Source organism: Mustela putorius, unplaced genomic scaffold (assembly GCF_011764305.1).
Source record: "Mustela putorius furo isolate JIRA1106 unplaced genomic scaffold, ASM1176430v1.1 tig00000460_pilon_pilon_pilon, whole genome shotgun sequence".
NCBI classification, from domain to species: domain Eukaryota; kingdom Metazoa; phylum Chordata; class Mammalia; order Carnivora; family Mustelidae; genus Mustela; species Mustela putorius.
The window spans coordinates 18,622,992-18,641,546 of record NW_025421389.1 but is presented as its reverse complement, the minus strand read 5'-3'; the positions used below and the strand labels follow the sequence as shown (position 1 = coordinate 18,641,546).

Here is an 18,555-nt window from a genome sequence, read left to right as displayed (position 1 = left end):
GCTTGTTCTTTGGTTAGTCGCTCTAGGGGCAGCTCTGCATATCAAATCAAGGTATGAGTTTGGGTACAGAAGTTTGGAGTTTCTCCCTTTTAAATTTCTATCATGCTGTTGAGCTCGATACTTATCCTTGTAGGCAGATGCTACTATTTCAAGCTAGAAAAACGTTCTCCAGCGTTCCCCTGCTTGCCTGAATTCTGGGGATGATGTGTACGGTATCCGTAGGTGAGGAAGAAAGCTTTATGCTTTATTTCTATTTTCCATTTTGATTAAAATTCTTTTTCACTCACAGTCAGACTCTTTTTCAGAAGGAAAGGGGCACTGCCTTCTCTTTCAGGCTCAGCAGCTCTGCTAATTTTGTGGGGCTCTTTTCCATCGTCCAAGCGTAGGGCATGGATTCCTCAATTTTCTGTAGCGACAGGGAGATGAGGATATGAATGTAAATGTTTCAGAAAGAAAAGGTTATGCGACTCCAACTGTGAGCTAACAATGTCTTCCTTTTCCTTTTGCCGAATGGCTTCCAAGTTTCTCTGGACGCACTTGCTCTGCTGGGAGGGCAGCTCCGTGGCCGGCGGAGCCCCCACCGCGGGTGAAGTAGGGACAGGCATGGAGAGGGATGGGAAGCAAGAAGGAAACATCTGTGAGGCAGCTGGCGTCCCCAGACACACTTCCCCAGACACACCAGGCGGGGAATGGCCAGCAAGATCCATTCTTACAAAGTACAGAGCACCTTTCTCCTTATGCTGGGGACTGGTTTCTGTATATGAATTTCCCCTCTTTGGCTTGGTCTCAAATAACAAAACAGGCAATTTAGGATTCTATATGCTAGTGGGGGCTAAAGACAGCCAGCTAAAATCCATATTATTATATGGATTATTATAATGTTATTATTATTATAATGTTATTATTATTATAATGTCTCCTTCTAGCTAACATTTCTCAGTTTTCCTATTTCTCCCCCACAAAAGCCCAAGTAGTTTAGGATGCTGTAATGAAAAGACCATCAAGGCTAGATAGCAGGCAGACCCTGGAGTCAGATCTGCTCAGTCCCTGTGCCGATACTGCCAGCTGAGTGTGCTTTGAGTGTCACTTTCTCCATCTGTGCAACAGGGTAATAGTGTCTAGGAGGCCGGATCAAGAGCTGTCTTTGGACTTAGTTACCTCTACCCAGCCCTGGGACTGAGCCAGCAGAGAGCAGTCACTTTAGAGCCCAGCTGGTGAGAGTCTGGCCCTGTCACGTACCAGTCTTCAAGCCCTGAACCTCAATTTCCACTTCTGCAAAAGGGGAAGAAGCTCAAATCCTTCTAAGCTTGTCATGAGGATGCAAAGGAACAGCCACATGTGGAAGATCTAGTTAGTACAAAGCCTGGCAAGCAGTAGGCACATTATGCATGGAGGTTGCCACACTACCATTGCCACCAAAATCCCTTTTTAGTTCTCAGACCCTACGCTTCTACAACTCTACTTCTCTTTCCCCACCAACATCCTCTCAAAGAGGAAATGACCTGAATACTGGGAGAAGAAGGGAGGCTGAGAGGTGAGGTTCATCTCCTGCAGGCTAGTCGAGAGTTGAGAGCTGGGACTGGAGGAGTGAAGGAGGAAATCACCCAGGAGCTGCTCCTCTCAGCACTGCGGGGGACAAACAGTGACTCTCTAATCTGTGTTTCACGTATGAGTGAATTGGGAGTGCACTGAACGCTTATGCCAGGAAGGAAGGTATGAACTGTGGTCAGCCTAGGGCTTAAACCAATCTAGGAGGGACAAGGTCTGATGCAGAGAAACCAGGGGGAGGGGGGACTATTGCAATATCCAGAGATGGCCCACCCCACGGCTCCTGCTTCAAGATAGAGAAGACTGCCTTGGTGAGCAGGAGCTGGAGGGAGAGGGAGGAGAGTACTCGGCAATGGGCACATTTGGGGTTTACAAATACATCGGCCTTAGGGAAGATTTCATTTCCATCTCAGCATGGACAGTACATAAAAGTCACCCAGTGCTCTTGCAAGAGGACCTTCCTTAGAGTTTGGCTTTAATCGCGCATGTTGGCTGACCTGCTGCCTGGGAGATAAAGATGGATCAGTCAATTTCTACGTCTTTCTTTCCACTTGCTGCTCTCTGTAGGGTGGCTTATTTCTCAAGCCTGCTTTTTTGTCCCCTCCCCCATTTAGTCCTACTCATCTCTAGAGACAGGCAATTGCACACGGCACCCACCATGGTCAATTTAGGAGTGATGCTTGAATAGGCTACTGCTTAGCTTCCTAGAAAACTCAGGAAGTAGCACAATGGTGGCTGTGAAGACCCTTGTCCTTTCTGGGTGCCTGAAATCAGTATGGGTCCGGTGCATTGACTATGTACTTATACGCTGTCCCGCCGAGGACTGGGCTAGGCTAACCGTTCCATCCCGGACACAGATGTGATGTCTACCAGTGCTAGGCCTGGTACATGTAAAAAAAGCAGAAAGTGAGTTCTCTCTGTTGGAGGCTTCTCAAGCCACCAACCCATGTGAGCCACACATGTGGGACACACTCTCCACTCTTCCCCCACTTCTCGCTCCCTGCTACAAAAACCACCAGGTCCTGCAGAGTGGGCTGTCCGTGGGCTCCTCCCACCCTCGCATGTCTGCACAGAGGTCAGGCCCTCAGGCTTTCTGACGTGCAAATCTGACTGTGCCATTCCCTTACTTAAAACATTTTGGGGCCTTCCCCGCAGAATAGAAATCCAAGTTGTTTGATTTATTTATTTTTTATTTTGTGGAGTTTGTTTTGTTTTAAAACATGGCTTGAAGGGCCCTGTAAGGTCTATTCCCAGTGCGGAGGCCAGAGGAATTCTTCTAAAACGGAAGTCAGATCATGTCATTCTTTTGCTCTGGACAGCCTCTTGGCTCCCCATCTTGCCCAGCGTCAAGGCCAAAGTCTCTACAATGGCCGACAAAGGTCTCCCTGTTCTGGCTGCTCTTATCTCTCTGGTATCATCCACCACCGCCCTCTCCTTGCTGTCCCTGCCCCAGCCATGCCAGCCCCGTGAGGTCCCGGGAGCACCCGGACACACGCCACCTTAGGGCTTGGCTGTCACCTCTATGGGACCCACCTTCACGCCAGAAAACAGTGCGGCTTGCTTCCTCATCCCAAATATCTCCTCTGGCCGTCCTATTTCAAGTCGAAAACCACTTTCCTAGCACTTCCCTAGCATTCGTTTTATTTATTTATTTTGTTTGTTATTGGGCCCCTCAACTAAAATAGAAGTTCCATGGGGCAGAGATTTGTGTCCATTTCACTCCTTGCTAATCCCCTACTCTTAGAACAGAGCTCGACAGGCAGAAAGGTCTGAATGGCCATCTGTGGAATGAAGGGACCAGGGACATTGCCCGTGTGTCCAGGCTCATCCCTGGCCACCCCTTCCCCCCTGCAGTCCAGTAACACCCTCATGAATGCCCCCTCATTCACACAGCTGTTTCTAACCCTCTGCCTGTAGGCTCTTGTCCTGGGATTCGCTGCCTCCCCCTGCCTTCAGCTACTTCTGCTCATCTTTAAAGACCCAGGGCAGGCTGAACTGCCTTCAGAAAGTCTCGTGTGATCCCCGGAGGCTGAAAATAGGACTCATTTACTGTTCTCCCTTTGCGTGATCCCTGACTGCATATTTAAAATAGGATATTATAAATATCCATTTGTATCTCTCTTCCGCAGTAGACTGAGACCTCCGTGAGGGGCAGAGACAATTATTTTCTTTGTTCTTTATTTCCCAGTGCCCCGCATAGTGCTTGGTACCCAGCAGGCGTTTAAATTTGTTGGTTGTTGCTGAACGATTACATGACATAGCGCTGGCATCAGGAGGTAACAGAGTGAAACATTCAGAGAATAACACCAGGGCAGCTTCCAAGCTAAAGTGTGGGGACTGGTTTATGGTCCACACTTCAGCAGGGAGGAGGGGTCAGGCAGTGCTGTGGGCAGTGACACGGTCATGGGAAATATGGAACTTCAGCTGAGACTTCAAGGAATGAATTTAGAGGACAGGAAAGACAAGCTGAGTAGTCTTTCATGGAAAGTTTGGAGGCTAGCCCTAGAGCCAGCCAGGAAGGGTTCACAGCCACCTGGTCCCCAGAAGCGTCTCGAGTGGTGATGGCCACGCATGTCTATCACGGCTCCAGGGGACTGTGCTCCGTGGCCCATGCCACCCGGCCTTTGAGGGCTCCCCCAGGCCTCGGCCTTCATGGAAGGCAAGCTTACGGGAACCCCAGGCAGTCTGGCGGGGGCGGGGGGGCGGCGCTGTCTCTGGAGCACGAAGTTGCTTTGCCTCCCTTTCCCAACATCAGCTGGACCCCTTGCCCTGGCACCTGCTCACCTGCCTTTTACTATTACTGTTGTTGGCAGGTTAATGACCTAGTGACTTCCTTGCCGGTCACCTTAGACTTGGGGGCGGTGAAAGTCTACCAGAGCGGCATGTCTACTGCCGTGGAAACGGATTTTGGGCTCTTAGTGACCTTTGACGGCCAGCACTACGCCTCCATTTCCATCCCAGGCTCCTATATAAACTCCACCTGCGGGCTCTGTGGGAACTACAATAAAAACCCGCTAGACGACTTCCTCCGCCCCGACGGCAGGCCGGCCATGTCCGTCCTGGATCTCGGAGAGAGCTGGCGGGTCTACCACGCCGACTGGAAGTGTGACTCAGGCTGTGTGGACAACTGCACCGTGTGTGATGCTGTCACCGAAGCACTCTTCTTTGGCCCTGACTACTGTGGCTTCCTCAACAAGACAGACGGCCCCCTGTGGGAGTGTGGCACCGTCATGGACCCCACGGCCTTTGTGCACAGCTGCGTGTATGACCTGTGCAGCGTGAGGGACAACGGGACACTCCTCTGTCAGGCCATCCAAGCCTACGCGCTCGTGTGCCAAGCCCTTGGCATTCCGATCGGAGACTGGCGAGTACAGACGGGGTGTGGTAAGCTGGTGTCCTGACCAAAAGGAAGGCCATGATGGTGTAGGGGGCCAGGGAGAGGGTTTCTGGGCTCCATCAAAAATTTCCTCGTTAAGACCAACAGCCCAGGAGTGAGGGGGAGGTGAAAATAACCAGACATTAGGAAGAATGAACAGTGGAAGGGTCTTTACTTTCCCCGCCCACGCACCCACCCAATACCATAGCCAGGAAACGAGAAGACAATGATGAGCCTCATGGTCTGGGAACACGGATCACGTGGCAGGAAATGCGTGGGCACAGGAAGGCCCTGTCCTGGGGATGGCTATCCCAGAGTTAGGCAAGATGGTAGGGTTTTCTGAGGTGGAGGCCATGATCTTTGTGGCCATTGAGGAAACACAGATCCTGCTCTGAGTAATCCAAACCAGCCTTGGGGGAAACAACTCACCTCCCGAATGGAACCAACAGCACTTGTCCTGTGGCTCTTTATTCTCTACCGTCCATCCCTCTAGGTTCTGTGTCTCTGGCTCTGTAGCTTTCCTCCAACCCCCTGGTGCTGGTGGGGAAAGCGCTGTGGCCGGAGAGCACAGATCGTCAGGAAAGAAAGCCCTTTATCTGAAATGCTAAGTGGCTAGGAAAAGCCCCAACAGTATGGGGAAATTCAGGGTCTGAATGTGAATTCCCTTTCACATTAAGCATTTTGTACCATTTAGTTGTCTTGTTTTCTCCTTCTATCCCCTTAAACGCTCTTGTCCTGGTCGTATAAATTTTTTTTTTAATTTTTTAAAAGTATTTTATTTATTTATTTGACAGAGAGAGATCACAAGTAGGCAGAGAGGCAGGCAGAGAGAGAGGAGGAGAAAGCAGGCTCCCCGCTGAGCAGAGAGCCTGATGCGGGGCTCGGTCCCAGGACCCTGAGATCATGACCTGAGCCGAAGGCAGCGGCTTAACCCACTGAGCCACCCAGGTGCCCGGTCTTATAAATTTTTAAACTAAACAAAGTAACAGTTTCTTGGAATTCTGTTTTTGTATTTTTGGGGGTTTGTTTTGTTTTGTTTTGTCTTCCTGGCCCTTGGTTTTCTCCATAGGATTACCCAGAACATTATATCTATGCATTTTAAATTCCCATGCAGGTGAGAAGGTTTCAAAGTTTCTTTCAGTTTCAAGGCTAAAGGAAAATTTTTTCCTATCAGTGTCGGTTGGATTCATAAAATCGTCATGTATCAGATTCAGTCCTTAGAGAACTGATCAAACCAGGATGAGACTGTTTTCTTGTTGCTCAGTTGTGTGATGCCTGGAACACCCAAATCCTGACTTGAATTGAGATTAAAGAAGGCTTTTTTGATCTAATATAAGACCCTTGTATAATCTATGGGCATCCGCATTGCCTAACTAAATCACCTGTAATAGCTATTTTCTTCACCTGGTGGTACTATTTTCCTATCTTCTACATTCCCCATCCCTCCCCGACATTAGTGGGATGAACGCTAGTTGATTCAGATGACTAGCGTTCCAGTCCCCTGAGCCCCTGACTCTTGGATTCAACCAGACTCAAACATTTTGTGTAGACTCACATGTTCTTAAAATAAGAACCAGAGGCTTCCGAGGCAAGAAGGGCCTTGAGGAGGCGCGTAGTTCCAACCCAGTCTCTTGGGGGCACAGGCACACACATTCTTTTCAGATAACCAAGGTTCTGTCTTATTTTGAAGGTCCCACAGTATTCTTTGGTCACTTAGGTATTTTGAGCGGCTCCCTGTTAGAAATTTCACGTTTTTCTAGTGCCTCCTTCCATGGTTACATGCTTTATTTGTCCTTCAAGTTCGATTTATTTCCTCCTAACAACGCACCGTGCTGTATAAGATCAGATCAACTTACATGCCCATCCGTTGACGATCTTAAAACATCTTGATGGTTGTAGATCATCTAATAGTAAATCAGTGTTGAACAATGCATCTAGTCTAGTTAGGATAGCAACTTGAAGTTTACTTCAGCCAAGATGATCAAATAAGAGTCAAGTTCACAGTTCAATCACGTTTCCCAGGGGTTATCACAAAGCAGTGGAGCGTGTTTCTACAGATACCACCTCAAGTCTCTTCCCTGACAAGTGGCCGCTGGGCCCTCATTCTAGGAGCTAAATGGCCCAGAAGGCGCACCCTTCCTGCAGGCCCCTGTGGGTGCTGGAGCCCTGTGGTCAGCCTCCTGGGCACTCACCTGTTGTCGCGCTCTCTCCTCTCCCCCACGTCAGTGTCCACGGTGCAGTGCCCGAGCTTCAGCCACTACTCCGTGTGCACCAGCAGCTGCCCGGACACCTGCGCGGACCTGACAGCCTCCCAGAACTGCGCCACGCCGTGCACAGAGGGCTGCGAGTGCAACGAGGGCTTTGTACTCAGCACCAGCCAGTGCGTCCCCCTGCACAAGTGCGGCTGTGACTTTGATGGCCACTACTACACCATGGGGGAGTTCTTCTGGGCCACGGCCAACTGCACAGTGCAGTGCCTGTGCGAGGAGGGCGGGGACGTCTACTGCTTCAACAAGACCTGCCGGGGTGGGGAGGTGTGTGCCGTGGAGGACGGCTACCAGGGCTGCTTCCCCAAGCGTGAGACCGTGTGCCTACTCAGCCAGAACCAGGTGCTGCACACCTTCGATGGCGCCGCCTATGCCTTCCCCGCCGAGTTCTCCTACACCCTCCTCAAGACCTGCCCTGAGAGGCCCGAGTATCTAGAAATAGACATCAACAAGAAGAAGCCCGACGCAGGGCCTGCTTGGCTGCGAGGACTTCGTATCCTGGTGGCCGACCAGGAGGTCAAGATAGGAGGAGTCGGGGCTTCGGAAGTCAAGGTAAGAGTCCCAGTGCCCTAGTGGCTTTTGTGCTGAGTCTCACCAAGTGAAGGAGCCACAGTCTTCTGGCGTGCCTTTCTGCCTCTGACCACGATTGGATTTCGGGAAGGCACTGACTCCGAAGGGGCTATTTCCTAATGTTCAGCACCAAATCAGTGTCTCAGAGGGTGGAACTGAGTGAGGCTGGAATCTGGCAGATTAGGGATAGTTGTAGCAGGACTCACTTTCTCTGTAAAAGCCGATGCTGGCCAGATGCTTACTATGTGCCAAGCACTATTCTAAGTAGTATCACACCTAGTCTCATGAGGGATTTCATCCTCATTTACATTTTACCTGTAAGACAACTGAAGCACAGAGAGGCTAAGTAACTTCCTCGGGGACACACAGCCGTAAAGCGACAGTTGAGCCCAGGCAGCCTGGCTTCATAGTCTGTGCTCTTTACCCTGTCCTATACGCACTCGCCTACATGTAGATGGGAACCCCTGTGGGGTAATGCAGATGGTACGCACAGGGACACCTCCTGCCCCTCTGACCTGGTCTAAAATATTCACCATTAGGCATCCAGATCATTAGGAATCATCTCGTGCCACTATTCGTTTACGCATGAAGCTCCCAAAGGGCTAAGTGGGGGATGGGGACCTCACAGCTAAGTGGTGGCAGAGCCAGCACGATGGGAGGGTGGGTCTCTCTGCCCCAGTCCTCCATGTACTTCATACTATCATAGGAAGTCTAATTTAGAAAATAGAAGTCAACGCAGTCCTGTGCCAGGAGATCAGAAAGCACACATCCACAGAATGAAGAGGCTGTTTTCATTCCCATCGACACACAGAGATTAATTTATTGGAAGAATAGTAAACGGTAGATAGATGGATGGACAACTAGACAGTTAGATAGAAACCACATGCCCCCTGGGGCACCTGGGTGGCTCAGTGGGTTAAACCTCTGCCTTCGGCTCAGGTCATGATCCCAGGGTGCTGAGATCAAGCCCCGCGTCAGGCTCTCTGCTCAGTGGGGAGGCTGCTTCTTCCTTTCTCTCTGCCTACTTGTGATCTCTCTGTCCAATAAATAAATAAAAATCTTAAAAAAAAAAAAAAAGAAAGAAACCACATGTCCCCAAGGGGCTGGGACACAGGGACAGTCAAATTGGAAGAGAAGGAAGGAGCCCGAAAGTTGGGGAAGGAAGGGTGCCCTCAGTGAAAAGGAGCTGTTAGGCAGAAGGAAGAAGCCGCTTATATGACAAGACGACTTTTGCTCACATCTCACTTTTGTTTTGGGCTACCGTATGGTCTTCTGTACATGCAAATAAACAGCAAGTGTGTTGAATCAGAGGCGTCAAAAAAGAAAGAAACAGAGTTGCCCATGAAGAAACAGTTAGTGTATGTCTGCCTGGTTTCCATAGCCTGCCAGCTTCTTGACATTTCTCAAAGGGCGAGTCCCGGGGCAGAACCATGTCTTGATTTCATAGCCTAGGAAATTGTGGGTACTCTGTGTGCATCCAGAATTGATGATAGTGATCTGGTTTTTCAGCTGAACGGTCAGGAGGTAGAATTACCCTTTTTCCATCCTTCGGGGAGGCTGGAAATCTATCGAAACAAAAACAGCACGACGGTAGAGTCCAAGGGTATTGTGACCGTCCAGTACTCAGACGTCGGTCTGCTGTACATCCGGCTCTCCACCATCTACTTCAATTGCACCGGCGGGCTGTGTGGCTTCTTTAACGCAAATGCCAGCGATGAGTTCTGTCTCCCCAATGGCAAGTGCACAGACAACCTGGCAGTGTTCCTGGAAAGCTGGACAACCTTTGAGGAGATCTGCAACGGGGAGTGTGGGGACCTGCTGAAGGCTTGCAACAATGACTCGGAGCTGCTCAAATTTTATCGGAGCCGCTCCAGGTGTGGCATCATCAATGACCCCTCCAACAGCTCCTTCCTCGAGTGCCACGGGGTGGTCAATGTCACCGCCTACTACCGCACCTGCCTCTTCCGCCTGTGCCAGAGCGGGGGCAATGAGTCTGAACTCTGTGACTCTGTGGCGCGGTACGCAAGTGCTTGCAAGAACGCCGACGTGGAGGTGGGCCCCTGGCGGACCTATGACTTCTGCCGTAAGTCTAAGTCGGGGCTCTGTGATGTGGTGGTGCGGGAGGCCACCTGGGAGGGGAGGGAGTTGAGCTCAAGGACAGTTGGAGGCTTGGGTGTCCCTTCCTCATCTGGCGTGTCCTTTGGAAGGCTCCTCACCCCAAACCAGACTGTTTCTCACCTTTATTTCTGTTTCTGATTACATGGTGTCTCTTCATTGTGGAAGGATTAGCCATCCTATTGACTCTGGGTTTTAGCTAACCGGGATACACGTCATATCAAAGACTAGAAGCCTTTGTGATGGCTCCATCGGTGCCTCCGTTCTTGGCAAAGAATGGCTCCATTCTTTCAACAGAAGGTGATCAGTCAGAGTGCCTTTCACGGAGTAGAGATTAAGGCTGCTCCCTAGGGCAAGCCTGACAATGGCTATGAAGAGAGTCCCACGTTGCTGTTTTTTCATTTTGTCCCTGGAGGATCTGACCCCTCTCAGCAGGCCCATGGCAGTGCTAGTAGTAATTAGAATAATTGCTGAGAAGCCCTGACATAGAACACTCGTGGCGATGGGGAAGTACAGGGGGAGGAGGGAGGTAGAAGGGCAGGAGGAGTGGCAGAGAGGGCAGAACCCATGCCCGGAGTGAGGACCGCCCCACCTGGGCTTCAGCACCCATCCCTTTCCCACCAATAGCCCCAAACCCAAACCAAGGCCACCATTAGGATTCCATCCTCTACATCTGTTCATCTCTCTTCTACTATAATCTCCTTCTATGTTTGTTTATTTCTCAAAATTCTTTATTTTGAAATAATTGCAAAGTTATAGAAACGTTGTATATATCTGTATACCCATTACCCAAATTAACCCACAGTTAGCATTTTGTCCCATTTGCTTTACCATTTCTTTTTTTTTTTAATTTTTTTTAAAGACTCTTTTTTTTTTTTTTTAAGATTTTGTTTATTTATTTGACAGAGAGAAATCACAAGTAGATGGAGAGGCAGGCAGAGAGAGAGAGAGAGAGAGGGAAGCAGGTTCCCTGCTGAGCAGAGAGCCCTATGCGGGACTCGATCCCAGGACCCTGAGATCATAACCTGAGCCGAAGGCAGCGGCTTAACCCACTGAGCCACCCAGGCGCCCTGCTTTACCATTTCTCTTGAGCTCTCTCTGTTTGAAAGTTAGTTACATACATCATACCCCTTTGCCCCTAAATATTTCAGTGTGTATTTCCTGAAAACAATGACACTCATTTACAGAACTAGAGTATATTTACTGACCTTAGGAAATTTAACACTGATAGAATCATTTACTATCCATATTTCAATTTTGCCAATTAACTCATGAAGTCCTTTATGGCATTCCCCCTTCAATACAGATCTAGTCTAAGACCATGTGTTATCTTTAGATCTATCAAGGCTCTTTAGTATCCTTTAGTCTGGAATAATTCCTTAGCTTTCTTTCTACCTATCATCATTTTTAAAGAGATAGCCTCCCACCTTCTAAAACAGAATGGCCCTCCATTTGGGCCTGATGTTTCCTTGTGATTAGGTTCTGCTGCGCCTCCCCTCTCAGACTCCTGAACAGGCGATGTCTACTTTCCTCACGGTATCACGTCATGTGCAGCACATGCCCTCTGTCCAGCCTCTCAGTGGAGATGGGCACGCTGGTCCCCTGGTCAGGTGTTATCCAATGTCTCCAGTCCGTGGTCACATTGTCTTTGTTCTCTTACCACAAATCAGCTACCAGTGGGGAGACACTTTAAGACCATGTAAGTATCCTGCAGAGAGAGTGTGAGAGGAGATGATAAAGCAAATGGGGCAAAATGCTAATTGTAGGCTGATATCAAAATCCCCCACCTCTATTTAGTGCCCATTGATAATATTTGCTTGTTTCAGTCTTTTTAGCATGATAATTACAAGCTGATGGCTTCTAGATCCAGCACTCTGTTCACTTATTTACTGAAGTGTAGATGTCATTGTACTATAAGTAAGAGGCTTCCCTTTTCTTCCATGTGTCTGCCTGTCATCCATCTCTTATTCATCCATCCATCCATCCATCCATCCATCCATCTATCCATCCATCCATCCATCTATCCATCCATCCATCCATTAATCCATTCATCCATCCATCCATCCATCCATCCATCCATCTATCCATCCATCCATCCATCTATCCATCCATTAATCCATTTATCCATCCATCTATCCATCCATCCATTAATCCATTCATCCATCCATCCATCCATCCATCTATCCATCCATCCATCCATCCATCCATTCATTTATCTATCCATCCATCCATCCATCTACCCATCTTCTCTCAATCATCTTTTCATTGAAGTATAATTAACATATGGTGTTATAGGAGTTTCAGGTGTACAATATGATTCAACAATTCTATATATTTCTCAGGTCTCATCACTATAAGTATACTTCTAATCCCCTTTATCTATTTCATCCCTCCTCTCATCCTCCTCTGGCAACCACCTATTTGTTCTCTGTATTCTGGAGTCCGTTTTTTTTTTCTGTTTGTTTCTTTTTTCTTTTGTTTATTCATATGTTTTGTTTCTTAAATTCTGGGAATGAAATTATATGGTATTTGTATTTCTCTGACTGACTTATTTCTCTTAGCATAATACACTCTAGCTCCATCTCCATCATTGTAAATGGCAAGATTTCATTCTCTCTTGATGGTTGAGTAATGTTCTATTGTAGGTATATGTATCACAACTTCTTTATCCACTCGGCTATGGATGAACACATAGCAACCTAAGTGTCAATCATCTATCTTATCAATTTGGAGACACATATTCCCATTTTTTCAATTATTTATATTTCAATTTACATTTATTCATTACTTTGGTGTTAAAATTATTCCAGATTTGGCCTGTGGGAGCCCTTCAAGATGCCTTTGTCTTTTGGGCATGCCTTGGTCACTTTCTCACTTTCTGGTACTACAAGATGCTCCACATTTGTCCTGTAACCTCCCCTGTCACAGACTAGAATCAGCCATTACTCCAAGAAGCCCTAATTTCCCCAGGTGGGGACTGTTCTTAGAAACCAAGATCTGAGTGAGACTTATCTATTGCTACAGGGGTATTCTTGCTTTGCCACTAAACCCTTTCAACAGAAACATCTTAGAGCTAAGAACACGCACACACACACACACACACACACACACACACACACTACATACATACATACATACACATAGGCTTGTCTGTTTACATCTCTGGGTTCTGAGCTTTTGGAGCCCAAGAAGCATGTGAATGGTTTGGTGGTCGTCATCTCAGAGAAGGTGATAACATTCCTGGTGACCCTTAACCACAGTAGGGAGGGATGACTAGCAGACACTGTGAATCCTAAAGCTGGGTTCTGGGAGCATTCATATGTCACCTACAGGAAGAGACACTCCAAGGTCTTTCCTGACCACCACATCTCTTAGGACCTTGTAATATGTTCCCAAAACCTTCTTTTTTACTCTACCTGCACATCCTCTCTGGTCTTCTGGGCAGCTTATCTACTATGATCTCTGTCCCTCTCCTGGTCTCTGCTTTTTGGTTGCAGTTCATTCGTGGTACAGGGTTACTGAGCCTGCCCCCTACCAAATCCATTTTGTTGCCCTGTCAGGTCCACTGCCCTTTCAGACTATGAACTCCGCCCTGTAGACCATGTTTCTGGATTGCTCTTGTCGTGCACAGAGCACACTTTGGTGCCATAGTCAGTGTGAAGTGTGATGGAATGGGGATGACTCCCTCTTTTCCTGGGTGTGATGGCTGCCCAGAATAGCTTCTTACCACCCCTCCTCTGCAGAGCTGGAGGAAGTTCTTTTCGATGCCTTTTTTAGAGAGAGAGACATGGGGACAAAAGCAGCCAAGGGTCTCACAGGACCAGAGTGTGCATGTTTGATTAAGGAAGACTTGGGTCCTAAGGGGTTAATCTGGTCAGGGTCTTCCAGGTTGGGGATTGGGCTGAGTAACAGCTGCATATCAGGAACACAATCTTCTCTGGGCCCAGCTAGGGACAACCACCACTTCTGTGTTCTGAGATTTTGAACCAGCCCTCCTGTTGGCAGAGCCAGGCTGCCCAATTAAATAATTTCACAGAGGCATTTCAGAGGCCAGAGGAAGTTTTATTACTTCACGTCTGTATGTTCCAGACTTTCAGACAAATTCAGACAACACAATAAGTCATCAAGTGAGAGCCATTTAAATAAGTCATGTTATTTGCTATCACCATAAACCTGCAGTCAATGTTATAGCATTCATAATTTAGAGACAAATGTGAAAATCCCTCTATACGGACATATTTAATCAGTGCTGAACTAGCCTTCAACTCCAAAGCCGTATGGTATTGTAGTCAACGGGAGTAGAGATAGTCCTTTAGCCCAGAGGAAGAAAGATTGGCTCTCAGCACCTAGTGCAGAACTAGGTTCTGTTGAGTTGGTACTTGTGGGCAGAGCTGTTACTGCTATGCAATTTATTTCTCTGTAGTGTCCTCTCTGTCCTTGGATTGTAAAGCATTATTAAGGAGTGAGACTCTGCATAAAAGCTAAAGAAAGTTCTAAAGAATTGGTACCTATTGCCCCAGGGGATGGTGGGGACCTTCGCAGATCTTTGGACTAAGCAGACTTCTAGGTAGATTTCTTTCTGGCTCCTGGATTCATCCATACCCTGCCCAGGGCAAATTTTGGCAGGCTGAAATCCTAAAAAGAAATGGGAAGATGACCCTGAAATCCATGGTGAGCAGCGTGTGCTGTTAGCATAATATATGCTGTCCTTTGTAACCCAAAGACTTGGCCTCTCAAGGAAGGCTTCCGGGCCAAAGTGCAATATGAAATGAACCTTGACAGATGTGTAGGATTTGGCTTTGTGAGGTCTGTCCAGACTGGGGAAAGAATGTGAGCAGAGAAGGTGGGAGGGACCGGGGCAGAAGGCGGTGAGGAGGTAGAAAAGGCACCAGGAGTGGAGACAGGAAAGACAAAGAGAAAGCCAATTTGTAGAGTAAAAATGCCTTCATAAAGTATATCCTAATAGAAGGAAGTGTGAATAGGGAAAGGTTTTCTGTTTATTGAGCTTCTACTATGGACCTCATATATTAGGTCATTAATCCCCAGAATGACTGTGCTAGATAATTATCATCTTTATTTAATAAAAGAAGAAACCGAACTCAGAGACGATATCCATCTCTCTGGACCCAAAGCACTGGTTCTTTCCAAGACATTCTCCCTCCCAAGTCCTCGAGTCAGGGGACTTAGCATTGGGAGATCCAGATTCGAATCTCTCTGGTACTTACAGGCTGGATTAAGTCACTGGACTTGAGTTTCTCATCTGTAAGACAGAGAGCAGACTTTGCTTACCTCCCAGGCTGTTGAGTAAAGTTACACCAAACTAGCTTCAATGACGCCTGGGATGTAGTAGGTGCTCACTAAGGCTCATAGTCTTGGACTCTTCTCCACAGAGAGCTAAGTGCCCCAGGAACACATGAGCACATGAGGGGTTCACGGAGCCTCTGCGCTCCCCAAATGAGGATGACAGTAGTGCTAAGCACACCACATTCCCATGCAGCAGGAACACATACACACCACACATACACACCACAAGCAGCTAGTGAGTGCATACACACTCTCTCTTCACCCCTGTACCTTGCTCAAGCCTGTCTTCTCCTTGGCCACCCTCAGCTCTGGAATGCCCGGAGAACAGCCATTTCGAGGAGTGTATGACGTGCATGGAGACCTGTGAGACGCTGGCCCTGGGCCCCATCTGTGTGGACAGCTGCTCTGAGGGCTGCCAGTGTGACGAGGGCTACGCCCTGCAAGGCAGCCAGTGTGTCACCCGCAGCGAGTGCGGCTGCAACTTTGAGGGCCACCAGCTTGCCACCAATGAGACCTTCTGGGTGGATGTGGACTGCCAGATCTTCTGCTATTGCAACGGCACAGACAATAGCGTCCACTGTGAGAGCATCCCGTGCAAGGGGGACGAGTACTGCATGGAGGAGGGAGGCCTCTACTACTGCCAGCCTCGCACTGACGCCTCCTGCATCGTCTCGGGCTACGGCCACTACCTGACCTTTGATGGCTACTCCTTTGACTTCCAGACCAGCTGCCCCCTTATCCTCTGCACCACAGGAAGCAGGCCAAGCTCAGACACTTTCCCCAAGTTTGTCGTCACAGCCAAGAATGAGGACCGGGACCCATCCCTGGCCTTGTGGGTCAAACAGGTGGACGTGACTGTGTTTGGCTACAGCATTGTGATTCACAGGGCCTACAAGCACACAGTGCTGGTGAGTAGTCAAGGCCAGACAGCAGGAAAGGAGCTGGGATGTGAGTGTGGGGGTTCGGGGTCAGCGGGCCAGGCTCCAGATGAATCGGGCTAGCCTAGAATCCATGGAAAAACACAGGCTATTAGAGCAGAGAGGGGTCCTGGAGATTTTCTATTGCTTTATCTTATACATAAGGACACTGAGCCTCAGAGAGAAAAATATTCTGCTCAAAGCACCGAGTTAGGAACAGAAATTGTATCCCTCCCAATGTAGCAGAGCATGTTGGAGAGAGCATAGACCTAGCTTCGAATCCCAGCTGGGCTACTGCTGTGTGTCCTCAGGCAGTCACTCCATCTGTAAAAGAGAACACATGCCTAGCAAGGCTTAGACGTCTGTCAGTGGTACTGCTACCCCATCTATCTCCTCCCCTTTATGGAGCCCAGGATGAGAGTCCTCTGCTCTGGCCTCCTTCCCACCTCCTCCTGTCTCCCCGTTGGACCCCACGAGATCCAGGAGTTTAGGAGTCTTGTACACATCTGGAGCCTTCAGCGGCCTCCTACAATCTTTCTACTTGCACCTCGGTGCCCTCTTTCTACCCTCCACTCCCTTGATGAAGATAGGAGCAGATAGGGCTGGAGGAGCTGGGTGTGCTCATTGTCCAGTCTGAGGACATCAGCTCCTGCAACAGACCCAACCCCTCCTTCTCCCTGGTCTTGTTCTGAGCAGAACCCCTCAGGAGGGCTGATGAACCAGCCAGCAGCCCTGCTCCGGCATTTTGGAGGAGCCGATATGGGGCGTGAGCCTCTTAGCATAATCCTCACTGATCTGTGGCGTAATTTATCTCTAAGGGGGTCTCCTGTTTCACCTTGTATACATTCTCTGAAAAATACTGAGCTCTTACTCGGGAGTTCCCTGAGCAGCTCTCCAGATCTCTTTCCTTCCTTAGAATCTCCTCACCCGCCTTCTCTGACAGAGAGAAGCTTCCTAACTGCTTGCCCTTTCACGTTTATCCAAAAATGTGCCTTCTTGGCATCTAAGGCAGGGACTCACCAGGCCTATTCCTCTTCCCTTCCTTGGATATGATATGCAAAGCCTGACTGCTTCCCTCAGCGCTTCCCAGAACCGTTGGCCCGTGTAGCCGTGGCCGCGTGAATCGTATTTCCATTCCGGGGTGGGAGGTGCTCGTGTCTGACTCGCTCGGTACTTGTCCTGGGCTTCTTGAAGGCAGGACCTCTGCCTCATTCTTCTGTATGTGAAATGACTATCCAGAGCTCTGTTGTCAGGACACTCAACACATTTGTCAAGTGGATGAATGAGACGACAGAGCAGCCCTCTCTCCTACGGTCCCCAGGACCTTCATTTTGCTGCTGGCCACGTCCTCATCAACCTGTGGGATGAAGCTGCTGCGGAGGCAAGATAGGAAGACATCAGAAGCCTGGCCTGGAGCCACATAAGGCTCCCCATATGTCCCGACAGTCGAGGCTGCCTGTTGCAGGAACAGTGCTCGACTCCATTCTCCCATACACATGAAAACAAACACGCGGGCCATCTTGTCCATGTGGCTTGCGTCTTGTGAGTCTTTGCTCCTCATCTGATCCATTTCTATCCTTAGGTTTACGCATTTTCATGCAGTTCCGTATCTCCTTGACATTCAACACCCACCATCCTACCTTTCAGTTTGTTGTTGTTTTTTTTCTTTTAAAAGTAACATTTGCTCATAGGTCCTGTCTCGTGGAGTGTATGAGGAGACTGCATTTTCTGCCTTGTGTCACACACTCTTGGGCACTTAGGTGTATGGGCCTCTGAGACTCATATTTTCTGACCCAGTTATTTTCACAGGGAGACCACTGGGGCCTTGTGAACCGACCCTTCCTCTCCTTTGTGCAGTCCCTGCTCTCTCCCGTGGTGGCCGATTCCCTGCTCTCCCTGCGTGTCTCCCTCACTTCCTGCTGTTGGGCCAAGGCCCTGATGAGTCAGCTCACCTTCCCGGCACGTGTCCCGCCCTGGTCTCATGGGATGTGTTCATGGCTAAAGACATGAGCCACAGACACCACACTGCTTGCTTCTTCCCCTGTAAAGTGACGGAGAGGGAAGGCAGTATTCATTTCCTGGGGCTGCCATCACAACACATCACAGACTAGGTGGTTTCAAGCAACAGAACGTTATTCTCTCTCAGTTCTGGAGGCTAAGACTCCAAAATCAGCTCCTAGCTTCTGGCGGTTGTAGGCGATCGTTGGCCTGTGACAGCATCACTGCAGTTCCTGCCTCGTCTTCACGTGGCCTTCTTCCCTCTGCGCCTTCTGTTTCCTGGGCCAAGTCGTGCTCCCCCTTTAAGGACACCAGTCTTTGGATATGGCACCCGCCCCCATCCGGTAGGACCACATCTTGATGTGATGCACCTGCAAAGACCCTATTTTCAAATTAGGTCACCTTTACAGGTATCAGGGTGGTGGTGGGGCTTAAGACTTCAGCCTGTCTTTTGTGGGAG

General features: G+C 48.9%; 1 protein-coding gene across 1 annotated transcript in view; it reads left to right on the top strand.

Annotated features, from left to right (window-relative positions):
• The window catches only part of LOC101683242 (alpha-tectorin), a 65,215-nt gene that overhangs the window by 12,717 nt on the left and 33,943 nt on the right, over positions 1-18,555 (top strand). Inside the window, exons 6-9 of the mRNA XM_045080423.1 lie at positions 4,362-4,932; positions 7,151-7,743; positions 9,271-9,844; positions 15,487-16,088. Coding sequence (XP_044936358.1) covers positions 4,362-4,932; positions 7,151-7,743; positions 9,271-9,844; positions 15,487-16,088 — 2,340 coding nt within the window. The remainder of the gene's footprint in view (positions 1-4,361; positions 4,933-7,150; positions 7,744-9,270; positions 9,845-15,486; positions 16,089-18,555) is intronic.